Source organism: Schistocerca piceifrons, chromosome 2 (assembly GCF_021461385.2).
Source record: "Schistocerca piceifrons isolate TAMUIC-IGC-003096 chromosome 2, iqSchPice1.1, whole genome shotgun sequence".
Taxonomy (NCBI): Eukaryota; Metazoa; Arthropoda; class Insecta; order Orthoptera; family Acrididae; genus Schistocerca; species Schistocerca piceifrons.
The window spans coordinates 957,121,053-957,137,246 of NC_060139.1; the positions used below are offsets into that span (position 1 = coordinate 957,121,053).

Below are 16,194 nucleotides of genomic sequence, written 5' to 3' on the forward strand. Positions count from 1 at the left end.
GAAAGTTATCCTCCTCACAGGAAAATGACACGCACAAATCTCATACAAATTACTCTCTATGAGTTAAGGGCAAAGCAATTAGTAATAATCTATGTATTATATAGTAGTATTAGTGCATTAGGTCATAAAGAAACAAAGTTCTTCAATATATTTCGGTTTTATTTCGTAAAAATATTGTGCTTTGTTCTCTCCTTCCGTCTCTTTTTCACGAAGCTAATATGAGTTGCCCCCAGCACACTTTCCTTCCTCTGGATACGCTTTTGAAACTAATATCAGCGACTAATAAGGGTTAGCCTTTTACCTGACTCGCAGACCTCTCCGAAGCAGAATGCAATTTTGAGCGGTGCCCAATAGCGAAGCATCCCGGCTTTGCGCTTTGTTTTCGACGAGCAAGAGAATTTCGTGCGTTCGGAGAAGCACTCACTACCTCTAGCAGAGATGCATAATAAACAGCTGTACGGGTACCCCTGTAAAGCGCGAGAGAGCCTTTTCGGTATTAACTGTTCTCTGGAGCCACTCGAGGAACTGAACGTTTACTACGCAAGGATAAATCTCATTTTCGTTTTCTCTTTGTGAGCGGCGCGCGCGTTGTTCGATCACAGCGCTCCCATTTAAGCCCTTTGTGCTTGCGTCAACGGCTACCGGCAGCATCGGCGTCTGCTGAACGTCCGCGGACTTCCATTTCCAGTTATATCTGCACAGATGTGTCAGCTGGTCGTTGCAGAAGGCGAATAATATGTGAGACCTTTATTTGTCTAGAGCTTAAGTTCATCTCTTCTAGTATTTGCTGTTACTCCGATGAAAATAACTTCGTGTCAGCGACTCGAGTGGCAGGAGCCAGCTGATGGTCGACTAGTAAGTAACTTAGTTAGTTTGTTTCATGTTACAAGGAGCATTTATCGGTTGATTGTAATGATCTGGAACGAGTCACTTTACATTCACATTGCACACTGTATGTAAATCTGGCCACATGCTGACCATTTACAACTAGTATTGCTATTTGGCATTTTTATTTTTTATATTTCAATACAGATGTGTGTTACTAATTCAAGCCCACCATCTTGTACTCGCCACAAAAGTCTAAGTTCTTCTACGGAACAGGAGTTGTCACGGACGAAATTTTCTTTTTTTTCCAAATGTAACCCTTTAACCGTTAAAATTTATTTTGCATATATTTGAAAAGTCCGCAGCTCGTGGTCTTGCGGTAGAGTTCTCGCTTCCCGCGCACGGGGTCTCGGGTTCGATTCCCGGCGGGGTCAGGGATTTTCCCTTCCTCGAGATGACTGGGTGTTGTTGTGATAGATGGCGCTGTAATAATCACAAACATATGGCTCACAATTTTAGACGAACAGTTGGTAACAGGTAGGTTTTTTAAATTAAAATACAGGACGTAGATACGATTGAACATTTTATTTCGGTTGTTCAATGTGAACATGTGCCTTTGTGAACTTATCATTTCTGAGAACGCATGCTCTTACAGCGTGATTACCTGTAAATACCACATTAATGCAATAAATGCTCAAAATAAAGTCCGTCAACCTCAATGCATTTGGCAATACATGTAACGACATTCCTCTCAACAGCGAATAGTTCGCCTTCCGTAATGTTCGCACATGCATTGACATTGCGCCGACGCATGTTGTCAGGCGTTGTCGGTGGTGGATCACGATAGCAAATATCGTTCAACTTTCCCCACAGAAAGAAATCCGGGGACGTCAGATCCGGTGAACGTGCGGGTCATGGTATGGTGCTTCGGCGACCAATCCACCTGCCATGAAATACGCTATTCAATACCGCTTCAACCGCCGCGAGCTATGTGCCGGACATCCATCATGTTGGAAGTACATCGCCATTCTCTCATGCAATGAAATGTCTTGTAGTAACATCGATAGAACATTACGTAGGAAATCAGCATACATTGCTCCATGTAGATTGTCATCGATAAAATGGGGGCCAATTATCCTTCCTCCCATAATGCCGCACCATACATTAACCCGCCAAGGTCGCTGATGTTCTTGTCGCAGCCATCGTGGATTTTCCGTTGCCCAGTAGTGCATACTATGTCGGTTTACGTTACCGCTGTTGGTGAATGACGCTTCGTCGCTAAATAGAACGCGTGCAAAAAATCTGTCATCGTCCCGTAATTTCTCTTGCGCCCAGTGGCAGAACTGTACACGACGTTCAAAGTCGTCGCCATGCAATTCCTGGTACATAGAAATATGGTACGGGTGCAGTCGATGTTGATGTAGCATTCTCAACACCGATGTTTCTGAGATACCCGATTCTCGCGCAATTTGTCTGCTCTGATATGCGGATTAGCCGCGACAGCAGCTAAAACACCTACTTGCCATCATCATTTGTTGCAGGTCGTGGTTGACGTTTCACATGTGGCTGAACACTTCCTGTTTCCTTAAATAACGTAACTATCCGGCGAGCGGTCCGGACACTTGGATGATGTCGTCCGGGATACCGAGTAGCATACATATCACACGCCCGTTGGGCATTTTGATCACAATAGCCATACATCGACACGACATCGACCTTTTCCGCAATTGGTAAACGGTCCATTTTAACACGGGTAATGTATCACGAAGCAAACACCGTCCGGACTGGCGGAATGTTACGTGATACCACTTACTTATACGTTTGTGACTATTACAGCGCCATCTATCACAAAGCGAAAAAAGTGGTCCAACTAAAACACTCATATTTCTTTACGTACTACACGAATATGTAATAAAAATGGGGTTCCTATTTTAAAAAAACGCGGTTGATATCCGTTTGACCTATGGCAGCGCCATCTAGCGGGCCAACCATAGCGCCATTTGGTTTCCCCCTTCAAGCTAGACGAGTTTCGTTCTTTGTAGTTTTTTCGTTTGATGATTATTCTGTGAGATATTTGGCCGAGTCATTATCAATAGACCTCCCTGTATACTGGTGTCCAAAATTAAAGCAGCAAACCGCTATTTCCCCTTCCTGTGTTTAATCTTGCAAACTGTCAACTGTTATCCGTACGATCGTTTTCTGCACGGACGATGGCATTCCGGTCAACGCACAACAATGCCAACGATGACGTAAAGACACCTGCCAAACGGAATATTGTTTGCCTTGTAGTCCCACATCCGCAGTCGCTGAGTACACCGTCACAGATGGTGCATTATGGCACAGAGAAGACGCTTACCAGACGTTCAGTGGTGGAGGGAAACATGACAGTCGCAAACTGATGTGGACCGATGGCTTAATAGGAATCGTTCTGTTGTTTCTCGGATGTCGCGACAGGTTATAGAGATTGAAACTGTATCCCGAAGACCACGACAGGGCTGAGCACATGTGAAATCAGAAAGAGAGGACCGTTATTTGGTTGCAAGAGGACGACAGTACAGCATTTGCAACTGGCATCTGACCTTGCAGCAACCACTGCACGTGTTGTATCGAGGCAAACGGTGCACAGAAGGTTTCTGCAGAGTGGCCTTTATTGTCTGAGAGCTGCTGTATGTGTACCTTTGAGGTGTCTTCACAGAAAAGAACGTCCAGAGTGGTCAACATGCCACCTGGACCGTCGAACAGCGGGCCCATGTTCTTTTCACAGACGAGTCACGATTCGGTCTGGAGAGCGATTCTTGACGGATTCGCATCTCGAGGGAACGTGGAACACGATCTCGGGACCCAAACGCTGTAGAAAGGGACCGATATGAGGTGGATTCCTACTGTGTGGGCAGGGATTATGTTGACTACTCGAACACTTCTTCATAAAATTGTGCAGGTGAACACCAAAGTTTAACTGCTGTCAGGCGTCGTGGCGAGATATTGGGACGTTATATGTGGTTTCTGCAAGGTGCTGTTTGTCCAGACTTCGTACTGATGGACGATAAATGGAAATGGAAATGCCGTGTGGTTAGGGCCTCCCGTCGGGTAGACCGTTCGCCTGGGGCAAGTCTTTCAACTTGACGCCACTTCGGCTACTTGCTTGTCGATGGGGATGAAATGATGATGATAAGGACAACACAACCAACATCCAGTCCCTGAGCGGAGAAAATGTCCGACCCAGCCGGGAATCGAAACCGGACCGTTAGGTATGACATTCCGTCGCGCTGACCACAAAGCTACCAGGGGCGGACTGATAGACGATAATGCTTCACCTCTTAGAGCAAAGGTGGTTGATGTTTTCTTGGAAACGGACGATACTGCACGCATGATGTGGCCTGCTCGCTCTACCGATTTGAATCCCACAGAGCACGTCTAGGATACACTAGGGAGACTAGTTGCGTCACGTCAGCATCCACCAACCGCTCTCCAAAACTTACCAGCAGCGCTGCAGGCAGAATTGGCATTTTTGCCTGAACATGAGATGGATGACATCATTCACAGCATGCTCCGTCGTTGCTAGGCCTGTATTGTTGCCAGAGGTCGTCACACCCCTTATTGCGCACATTAGTCAGTTGTCGGAATGTGTGTGCAATTCCATTATCTTGCAAAAACGAAGAACTTTTTGTCTACCGCTATGCATGTTGTAGTTGTTTACGTTCTGTATTCGTTACGTTGTTTCTACTTTTTTTAACACCTGTTTACAGTGTTTTGTGGTAAAATAAACGTAACCTTGCAAAATTTCCGTTTGTTGCTTTAAGTGTGTGTTTAAGTGTGTGTGAAATCTTATGGGACTTAACTGCTAAGGTCATCAGTCCCTAAGCTTACACACTACTTAACCTAAATTATCCTAAGAACAAACACACACACCCATGCCCGAGGGAGGACTCGAACGTCCGCCGGGACCAGCCGCACAGTTCATGACTGCAGCGCTTTAGACAGCTCGGCTAATCCCGCGCGGCATGTTGCTTTAAGTTTGGATACCAATGTACATCCACTCCATGGTCCGTTTTGTTTCTCTCCAACTTACAAAGTTATCTCGCTACATGCTAAGACTAGACAGATATGAAACGTAGACGTCCCAACGCTCAAAACAGCAGAGTGAGTCAAATGAAAACCTTAAATTTTTTTTAAAATATTATTTTATGTGCAGAAGTGGTACAAAGCTGTATCACTTTTCAACATAATCTCCCCCACGCTCAATTCAAGTCCTCCAGTGCTTACAAAGTGCATAAATTTCTTTAGAAAATAATTCTTTTGGTAGTCCGCGCAACCACTCATGCACAGCGTGGCGTACCTCATCAGAACAGAACTTTTTTCCTCCCATTGCGTCGTTGAGTGGTCCAAACATATGGAAATCACTTGGGGGCAAGGTCTGGTGAGTATGATGGATGAGGAAGAGACTCAAAATGCAAGTCTCTGATTGTTGCAACTGTAGTATGGGCAGTGTGGAGCCTTCCTTTGTCATGTTGCAAAGGGACACCTGCTGACAGCAATCCACGTAGCTTTGATTTGACTGCAGGCCGCAGATGATTTTTTAGGAGATCTTTGTATGATGCACTGGTGACAGTGGTCCTCTAGGCATGTAATGCTCCAAAATGACGCCTTTTTCGTCCCAAAAGAGAGTCAGCACAACCTTCCCTGCTGATGGTTCTGTTCGGAACTTCTTTGGTTTTGGTGATGAGGCATGGCGACATTCCTTCCTCGCTCTCTTCGTTTCCGGTTGGTGGAAGTGAACCATGGTTTCGTCCCCAGTAACGATTCTTGCAAGGAAGCCATCACCTTCTCGTTCAAAGCGCCGAAGAAGTTCTTCACAAGCATCAACACGTCGTTCTCTCATTTCAGTAGTCAGCTGTTGTGGCGCCCATCTTGCAGGCACTTTGTGAAACTGGAGCACATCATGCACAATGTGGTGCGCTGACCCATGACTAATGTGTAAACATGCTGCAATGTCATTCAGTGTCACTCGGCAGTTTTCCTTCACTACGGCTTCAACTGCTGCAATGTTCTGTGGAGTCAAAACTCGTTGTGCCTGACCTGGACGAGGAGCATCTTCCGCTGAAGTCACACAATTTGCGAACTGCCTACTCCATTCGTAGACTTGCTGCTGTGACAAACATGCATCACCGTACTGAACCTTCATTCGTTGATGAATTTCTATAGGTTTCACACCTTCACTCCGCAAAAACCGAATAGCAGAACGCTGTCCTTCCGTGGTGCAAGTCGCAAGTGGGACAGCCATCTTTATACTGATACTGCGACGGTATGTATGCATGTGCACTATGATGCCGCCTACAGGCCATTCTGCACGCTGTTTGTAGCACGCTTACCAACTTACAGGATAACGGCGCGAAATTTCGATTTGTTATTAAAAATTTAAGGTTTTCGTTTGACTCACCCTCGTACTTCATTGACATACATGTTCCATAAACCACGAAAGGATTAGCTTTGCTGTCCGTCAGACATTTTATACCACAGAGTAAGTGATCAAAACTGATGGAGGCAGCATTGTGCAACCATTTCAGTGTTAAAGATTAACTTGATGTGGAATAATGAATGTCATTTGTTTCTTCTGGTATTGCAATTTGTTCATCATTGTTCCTTTTGAACTGTAGTGACCCATTTGCAGCACACCGTATGATGAAATAAATATTCTGTGAATCAGTAGTCAAAACGTTCAACCACCACATATTATTCTTACAACTCGTTTCTAAGCAATAAAGACTTTCTTTATTAAAGATGAGCCACCACAGAAAATTATTCCATATGATATTACTGAATGAAAATATGCAAAAAAAACGTTAACTTATTTGTCTTTCCGACAATATTTGTAACGATTAGAGTGCAAATGTGGCTGGTGTGTAAGTTGTTTTGGGAGGTACAAAAGTGTTTTTCCAGTTTAAATTCTCAACAATACGAACATCTAAAAATTTTCGACGTTCCCACGATACTTATTATTTCCTGCCCATGTGTTATACCTACCATTCTGGCAGTACCTCTAGATATACAGAACTGAACATTTAGCTCTTTCTCGAACGTCGTGCTCTCGCTGTGTTGCTTGTTTTGAAAATACACGCAGAATCTTGTCAACCAAGAATGGCTGCACTTCCATAACACTGCCTCCCTACCACATCAGTGTATCAGTCAAAAAGTTTACTTTATTCGAAGTATAGCAACGAACGATGTTTCAAGCAAAGAGTGGTCTTTATTAACTTCACGTATCCTTGTAGTATGTCATTGATTTTGAGTCTGGAGGAGGATTGCTTTTTAGGTGACATATCGTTGACTGGAGTGAAACTAACGGCCGTTAAACAGATTGCTGCTGTCGGATGAAACTACTGCTAAGCAAAGATATCCTTAATTTAATTTCTGAATAAAAACACATTCATACAAATATGTCGCCCTGCAGATTCGAGCAGCTGTTGTAAACAACTGACGGAATCGTTCACGGAGAAGATTCTCATAGATTTCCAAGTTTTCTGGCAGGAGAAACCTCTCCGTGGCATTAATTTCAAGTGGCCCCTTTTTATACCCACTGCAAAACGCATTGCAATAATATTGAAATCCAACTGAAAAATATTAAAGTCACTAAATGTATTGTAAGTAGGCTGTTTAGGTTTTTATATTGGTAACGCCACGTAGCGCACTGTATTCTGTGGCTGGCTTTACATTGTTGTTGGCTATTGTAGTGTTGGGCACCTAAATATTAACAGTGCGTAGCGTTGCGCAGTTGGAGGTGAGCCGCCAGCAGTGGTGGATGTGGGGAAGTGAGATGGCGGATTTTTGAGAGCGGATGATCTGGACGTGTGTCCATCAGGAACAGTACATTTGTAAGAATGGATGTCATGAACTGCTATATATATTATGACTTTTGAACACTATTAAGGTAAATACATTGTTTGTTCTCTGTCAAAATCTTTCATTTGCTAACTATGCCTATCAGTAGTTAGTGCCTTCAGTAGTTAGAATCTTTTATGTAGCTGGCAGTAGTGGCTCTCGCTGTATTGCAGTAGTTGGAGTAACGAAGTTTTTTGTGAGGTAAGTGATTTGTGAAAGGTGTAGGTTAATGTTAGTCATGGCGATTCTTTTGTAGGGATTTTTGGAAGTCAGATTGCGTTCCGCTAAAAAATATTGTGTTTCAGTTTAGTGTTGATCAGAATAGGTAAAGAGCGAAATGTCTGAGTACGTTCAGTTTTGCTCAGCTGTTTGAAAATCAAAGAGGTTTACCAGCACAGTAATTCAATAATTTTTCTAAGGGGACGTTTCAGTATTAACGAAGGTTTCTCTTAGCATCTTTAGCACAGTCACAAATCCATGGAAATGTTATTTCAGTGTCTGCTTTCCTACATTTTTTTCTGCTTACAATTAGACCAACATTTTCAAACTGCAGACGCCAATTTGCTGAATGTTGATTTGACCACAACAGTAATTTTCTCATGAAACCTAAAAATGTGTAAAATACATCATTAACTAAACTTCCTGGCAGATTAAAACTGTGTGCTTGACCGCGACTCGAACTCGGGACCTTTGCCTTTCGCGGGCAAGTGCTCTACCAACTGGGCTACCCAAGCACGACTCACGTCTCGTCCCCACAGCTTTACTTCTTTCTGCCTGTACCTGGTCTCCTACCTTCCAAACTTTACAGAAGCTCTCCTGCGAACCTTGCAGAACTAGCACTCCTGGAAGAAAGGATACTGCGGAGACATGGCTTAGTCACAGATCACCGTGAGCACTGAGACAATACCACCGCTGCACCGTCTTGAAGATACTCGTTTCGTAAAATACCGTTTCCTGCTGCCTGAAGAAGTACGTAACTGACTGCTGCATACTCTCTGCGCGCGGTAGCCGCGCCTTGCCAGGGTTCGCGCGGCTCCTCCCGTCGGAGGTTCGAGTCCTCCCTCAGGCATGGCTGTGTGTGTTGCCCTTATCGTAAGTTAGTTCAAATGGTTCAAATGGCTCTGAGCACTATGGGACTTAACTGCTGAGGTCATCAGTCCCCTAGAACTTAGAACTACTTAAACCTAACTAACCTAAGGACATCACACACATCCATGCCCGAGGCAGGATTCGAAACTGCGACCGTAGCGGTCACGCGGTTCCAAACTGAAGCGCTTAGAACCGCACGGCCACATCGGCCGGCCGTAAGTTAGTTTAAGTTATATTAAGTAGTGTGTAAGTGTAGGGAACGATGACCTCAACAGTTTGGTCCCATAGGAACTTACCTCAAATTTCCAATTTCCACTGAAAGGATCCTGTAGTCCCCTTCCATTATCATTTTATTTGCTTTCCAATGATACAGAACTCTCTGGCATGCATGAGCGAATGAATGTGGGTGTGTTTCATTTTGCTATACAGTGGTTTAGTTTGCTGCAGAGAATCAGCGATAGTCGTACAGAATGGCCAACCCTTGCAGTTTTAAGGTAGGCAAAGAGGTTTGCTACCATTGTGTGAAAGTTACCGGTGTTAGGTTGGTGGCGGAAGCCTCGTCTCTGGGTTTTTCTGGCCACGGGGTCGCGTGTGAGACGGGCATTTACGACAGGAGGGCGTGCCTTACCATGACGCAGCAGCACCTCTTGTCGCACCATTCCAACAACTTTGGTTTTCAACAGATACGCTGCCACATACAGTTCTTCATACTCTGATGGATGTCTACCGGTGTTTGTCGTTTGGCAGCAAAGAAAAGAATAATAGCGCGTTGGTCCTGTTTCGACGCATTTGGTCATAACCTCGCCACAGTTCACGTTTCCGCAATTACCACACGGACGTCGGAAAGACAGGAACGCCAGTCTAATCCCTTGCCTACATGTCGGTACTTATATACCCGCAACGGAGTCGCGGTGCTTTGCATATACGATGCAGGAAGGTCCACAAACGGAAACCTTTTGATCGCCCCTTAGTGAAAGATGAAAATAAATGACAGCCACATTGCGTTGTATGTAATTCAGAAAACCAGCTTCGTAACTACATTGTCATATCTGTCTACTAACTGACAGCGGCATAATATTCCAAGGAATCAAAGGAACGTAGAAAGTAGACGCTTATAATACGCTAAAAGAAGAGGGAAGTAAAGAAACCATTACCATAAGTGTATTTTTCTTCTTATTCTAAATCAGGTGGTTTACAGTTGCATTTAGTGCTAAATTTCAGGTTTCTCGTATCCTTCTCGTAGCAACCGCGAACTGAAAAAAAGAAAAGGTTCAAATGGCTCTGAGCACTATGGGACTTAACATCTGAGGTCATCAGTCCCCAAGAACTTAGAACTACTTAAACCTAACTAACCTAAGGACATCACACACTTCCATGCCCTAGGCAGGATTCGAACCTGCGACCGTAGTAGTCGCGCGGTTCCGGACAGAAGCGCCTAGAACCGTTCGGCCACAGAGGCCGGCCCGCGAACTGACCGTAAGAGTTATGGCAGCTAGCTAGCACAGACATAAAAGCCGCCAACCATCCCACAATCCATCCACAAATGGGACGCTAAGAAATACGGTTCAGTAAAAGGATCCCCTACCATTTCCGTTACAGTAATTTGCGTTGATCTGCATGTTACATTCAGAAATAGCAACATACCGACAGAGATAAGCTGCGAAACGTATGTGAGCCAGTCTCTTACTCCCCCTACATTTACAGCATTCCTATCTTCACCTAATTGAAATGTTATTGTCTGTCTTATATTTATTAGCTATCGTTGTTTCTCTTACTGAAATTAATTGTTTCCCTCTCATATTTCCAGGTAAGGCGACAACATCGCTGATTTCATGCCGAGGCTGTTATGCTGTAGGGTAAGCTACAGCACAATGCCGAAACAACTTTCCTACACAATGTGTTTCTCTCCGACAAATTAAAACACTCGTGGACACGCTAATGATTGGTCTGAGAGGGGCTAAGAAAAATTCTCAACTCATTTAAGGCAAAATCTAAAATGTACATAAAAATGATACTGTTGAATAATTAATACTGAAGTAACTAGCATTTTATTTTTTAATATGAGAGTTACAAGAGGAACTTAGTTTTATTCGATACATTTACTCAGATAAATTTTGAAACATAACAAATGCTGTTAGTTACAATAACATCACTGATATTCAATGCATAATGTTAGATCGTACGTAGAATCTACATTTGGAATTAATTAAAACTTCTGGCAGTTTTCTTAGGTGATGCACAAACTACAGTAGAATTGTAAAATTAAAAATTAGATAAATTTTGGGACAGAAAACGATCATTATGCCAAGATATCTAATACCTTTCAGAAAAAGTAAACTGTAAACATCGCTTTTTAAAAAAGGATATACTTATAACTGCGCTGTTCGTGCATTTGGTGGGTTGTATGACACACCGCCTGGGAGTTTATACCTCCCTCAACGGTGCAATGCTTCGCCAATGTAGCTGATCAGTCGTGCACTGCCATTTGGTGGATCAGAACGATGTACAGTGGTAACTAGGTCTACTGAATGAGATGTATTTTACTCTTCTATCTTCAATAAAAACTATGCCATGTACTACATAGGAAAGAGGGCTCAAACACTCACTTTACTTCACCTCCCCCCCCTCCCCCTTTTACTTATAAGCATCTCAGAAGATAGCCCAATTTTAATTCGTTGTGTGCATATTTCCAGTTTTTAAGTGTACGAATTTCGATAGTTTTTAACTTGACAGCAAAGATTTCGTCAACTGACGGCATTTCTCCAGCCGATCACTGACGGTATTTCTCCAGCCGATCAGAATGTCATCAATTTAACTAACTTCATTCGTGTTATCAGGTTCTGCGTGGCCATTTGGAGCAAAACTCGTCCATGGAACGAACAACTGCATAATTCACAAAAATCTGTTAAAAATATTGAAAAAGTAAAGACGGCAGTACAAGAGGCGACCAAAAAGTTTCCGTTTGAGTGCGTTACTGCAGCGTAAATGCAACCAGGTGCGACTTCGATGCTGGTATATAAGCATCGACATGTAGGCAATGAGTTAGTGAGGCCTTCGAACGGAAACTTTTTGATCTCCCCATATATTATTTACAACAAAGAAATAGTCACGGTGCAAAATTTTAAACTATTGCAAGGGATTCCTCTAAATAATAAGACAAGTGTCTCACAAGCAAGACTTTCAACTTAGTTTGGTCTGGGTTTCTTTCCTCAAATTCTTCAATTCTGTTGAAGTCCTGCTGAAAATAAAATCTGCATAACAATGCACACTTTTCTATCAAACATCATATTTGCCGCCTAGCTAACTGCCACGTGAGGCTGAGCTTACCTTGCGCGCCTGTCATTAGCCACGGAAATATCAACGTTTCTGCCCGCTGAGGAAGCGTACTCCGCCCATAAGTCCGGAGAATTGTCCTTAGCCTCAATGGCGTCTCGTTCCTTTCTCTGTCCTCGTGTTCCTTCATTGGTCTCCACATAAGTTCTTCGATGACGAATAAGGAGAGAAGTAACGTAACACAGCGATTTCTATTTAGGGAAATTTGACTACGTTTATTCAGTATGTAGATTGAGCAAGCGCTGAATGAAACCAAGGAAAATTTTTGAACTTGAATTGTACTTCAGTGGAAAGAAACAGTTTTTGCGCTTGCCGATGACATTGTAGTTCTGTCAGAGACTGCGAAGGAATTGGAACAGCAGTTGGACGTAATGGATAATGTCTTGAAAAGGGGCTATAACATCAGCATAAAACAAAGGGTAATGGAATGAAGTCGAATTAAATCAGTGACGGAATTAAGTTAGCAAATGATACACTATAGTAGTAGATGAGTTTCGCTTTTTGGGGCTGCAAAATAACTAATCATACAGGAAGCAGAGAGGATGTAAAATACAGAATAGCTGTGTCAACAAAATCATTTCTGAAAAAGAAAAATTTGTCGATATCCGTAAATTTAAATGTTTTCTGAAGGTATCTGTATATAGCGCAGCCGTGAAGGAAAGTCAAATGTGGTCGATAAGCAGTTCAGACAGAAAGTAAATAGAGGATTTGCAAATGTGGTGCTACCGAAGAATATTGAAAATTAGAAGGGTAGATTTAATAAATAATGAGGAGATACTGAATCGAACTGACGAGAAAATAAATTTACGCAAAACTTGATTAACAGAAGGTATCGATAGATTGGACATGTCCGGAGACATCAAGGAATCACCAATTTGCTAATGCAGGAAGTGTGGTTGGATAAAAATTTTAGAGGAAGACCAGTTCTTGAATACAGTAATCAGGTTCAAACGGATGTAGGCTGCGGTAACAATGAGGACCTGAAGAGGGTTGCACAGGACAGACTACAATGGAGAGCTGCACCAAACCAGTCTTCGGACTGAAGACCAAAACAACAACAACAAGTGCTGCGAGGATTGACATATATCAAGCAAATATTCAGCTCTTTGGCTGTTAACACCTTATGTATGACTCTTGTGAACATGCTAGTCATATTATTGGATGTTACACCGTATTGTTTCCGTAGTGTTTTGATCCATTAACCTTCCATCATCGCTTGTATTCAAATGTAGAGATTTACGAATAAATGACCTTGGTGGGTGATAAAACAGACATATCTCAAACTTTAAAATCATTTTATAATGCTTTTTGCGTTTGAGCTGGTGTATTTCTGAGTTCTTGGTTTAGTCCTAATTGTTTGTGTAACAACAAGGTAACTTCGCGATACGACGCATTGTTTGTCTTCACTGAACAGTCACTCAAACAAACACATTTTAACAGTGTTCCTCTCAAAATTTCTTCACAGTCTTCAGTTTACTACCGTGTCGGACTTGGCCATTGCGACATATTCAAATCAAGAAGGTCCGTTCACACTGGACGACGAGAGAATTGCCGGCGTCATTGAACGATGCAGTGTCACAGCAACGTCACGTCACTTGGCTCCGTTATGAACAGCAAAAATGATGTTCCGAGATACTGTCCATGATACAAAAAAAGTGTTTACGAGTACGGAGATAATAGAGCTGAATGAGTCGTCATGTGTATTACTAAAGTGGCTAGCAAAATACATTGCACATGCTCTTCATAAACATAGTATGGCAAAATTTTTACAGTGCTAACACATAGTAGAAAAGGAAAAACTTTTCCCAACATCAAGATTTATTTGCTCGATGAAACAGATAGATAGAGCTTCCGCAAGATAACGTGGCGCCGGCGTAGCATCTGATTGTCATGTTGAGCTCTCGGCAAGTCAACCCCGTTGTTCCGAAGGGGCACTTCGGGTGTTCTCGTTATCTCTTCACTACATTGTACATCAAGGTTCAGGTAAAGTTCTTCGTAGTCAGGCACGTGTAATTTACATGCATTCACTTTTTGACGAATGAAGCAAACGAGGAAGCAAAAATCACATTAAAAATTTTACTTGAGAGGGTGCAGGAACCACTGAACAGAATAAAGCACTGCTACAAGTACTTCTCAAAGCTTTACTGATTTAAAAAGATGCAGAAGAAATAGCAAAAGATTTTGTTTTTGCAAAGTATTGTCAAACAGACGACTGGCACAGAATTTACGCATGACAAATGTTCTTTATTTTATACTAGTTGTTACCCGCAGCTGCGCTAGCATATCAGTAGTTTTGTTCTGATGAGTGAGTAAGATGGTAATTTATAAATGTCTGGTAAAGTGCTATAGACATGTATTATATATTAGGATACAGTCTCATTAGACGCCTCCCGCGTTCTACGCGTAATACCTTGCGTACAGTATTCAAACGACGCCGTTGTTGTGACGGACTTGAGACTGTTCTTATGTCTCTGTAGCTCTTAAGGTCACATGACCATCTGCATCTAACTTTAGGCATATCTGAGACTGACCGAGGTTTGTTGGGTTCGAGTAAATTTTGCAGCTCGAGCTGTCTTAGAAATAAGCACTAATCAGACTTAACTTTGCAAGGCATATCGTAAAATAAATAATATTAATAATAGGTCGCCAGCCGCGGTGGTCTCGCGGTTCTAGGCGCGCAGTCCGGAAGCGCGCGGCTGCTACGGTCGCAGGTTAGAATCCTGACTCGGGCATGGGTGTGTGTGATGTCCTTAGGTTAGTTAGGTTTAAGTAGTTCTAAGTTCTAGGGGACTGATGACCACAGCTGTTAAGTCCCATAGTGCTCAGAGCCATTTGAACCAGCCAATAATAGGTCCACGTTCAAAAGGCTTTCCCAAGGTAATAGTTTCAAATAAGGTCCTCGGACTTACCGTAGGATTTTATTACTATCTCTCCATAATATTTCGCTGTAAAAACTGCCAGCTTCGCTAGGTGGTGTAACAGTTGTTTCTAAAATTTCAGAAACTGCGCACGCGAGTAAACGTTTGGTTCGCACCGTGACGCAATAATCTATGAACACCCAAAGTCGTCGACCTCCACGCAAGCGTCGTCCGCACCCCGCTCACATTTATCATACTTGGAAATATTGACAATACTCAGAAAAATACAACTTCCTAAAGTAGCCTATGTTCTTCCTCGGGATCAAGTATCTCCATACTAATTTCATCAAAATCGGTTCAGCGGCTTAGCCACGAAAACGTAATACACACAGTTAATTTCGCATTTATAATATCAGTATGGCAGTATGGCTGGAAGTATCGACTAAACTAATATTAACATGAATTGTCAGTATCATCGCAGTGTAGTAAATACTGTCACGACAGTTCCTGGTGCGAAAGTTGTTAACGTTTGACAGTTAGAGCGACTCTAGCGCTCCAAGCGGTGAGAAAGCAGGTAGTCACATTCGTTGTACGCAAAATGTTTGTTTTTACTTATTTTCTATTTAAATGACGAAATAGTTGTATTTTTGCTTTCCATGCGTTAGTAAGTTCCCAAGAGACTTGAATTATCGTGAAATACATGTAAAAACAGCCGAATCACACTGAGTCAATGACAAGCTACAGCTCATTCATCAAGAAATACTTTCGAATATGCCTATAACTGCAGCATATTCCGGTGAAAGCAAGAGAATATAAAAACATTTCATGAATGAGAAGCATGTATTTCTGTTGTTGTCTATTGTTATTACCACAGGCACTTCCGTTGATACTTAAAATTTTTTATCGGCTTATTATTATCATAGAAGAAAGATTAAGGAAAGGCTGACCTACGTTTCTAGCATTTGTAGATTTAGAGAAAGCTTTTGACAATGTTGACTGGAACACTCTCTTTCAAATTCTAAAGGTGGCATGGGTAAAATACAGGGAGCGAAAGGCTATTTACAATTTGTACAGAAACCAGATGGCAGTTATAAGAGTCGAGGGACATGAATGGGAAGCAGTGGTTGGGAAGGGAGTGAGACAGGGTTGTAGCCTCTCCCCGATGTTATTCAATCTGAGTATTGAGCAAGCAGTAAAGGAAGCAATAGAAAAA

General features: G+C 42.6%; 1 protein-coding gene across 1 annotated transcript in view; it reads left to right on the forward strand.

Annotated features, from left to right (window-relative positions):
- LOC124776021 (AF4/FMR2 family member lilli-like) overlaps positions 1 to 10,720 on the forward strand; it is a 754,556-nt gene extending 743,836 nt beyond the window's left edge. The window contains exon 10 of the mRNA XM_047250862.1: positions 10,598 to 10,720. Coding sequence (XP_047106818.1) covers positions 10,598 to 10,601 — 4 coding nt within the window. The 3' untranslated portion in view covers positions 10,602 to 10,720. The remainder of the gene's footprint in view (positions 1 to 10,597) is intronic.
- The last annotated feature ends 5,474 nt before the right edge of the window (positions 10,721 to 16,194 follow it).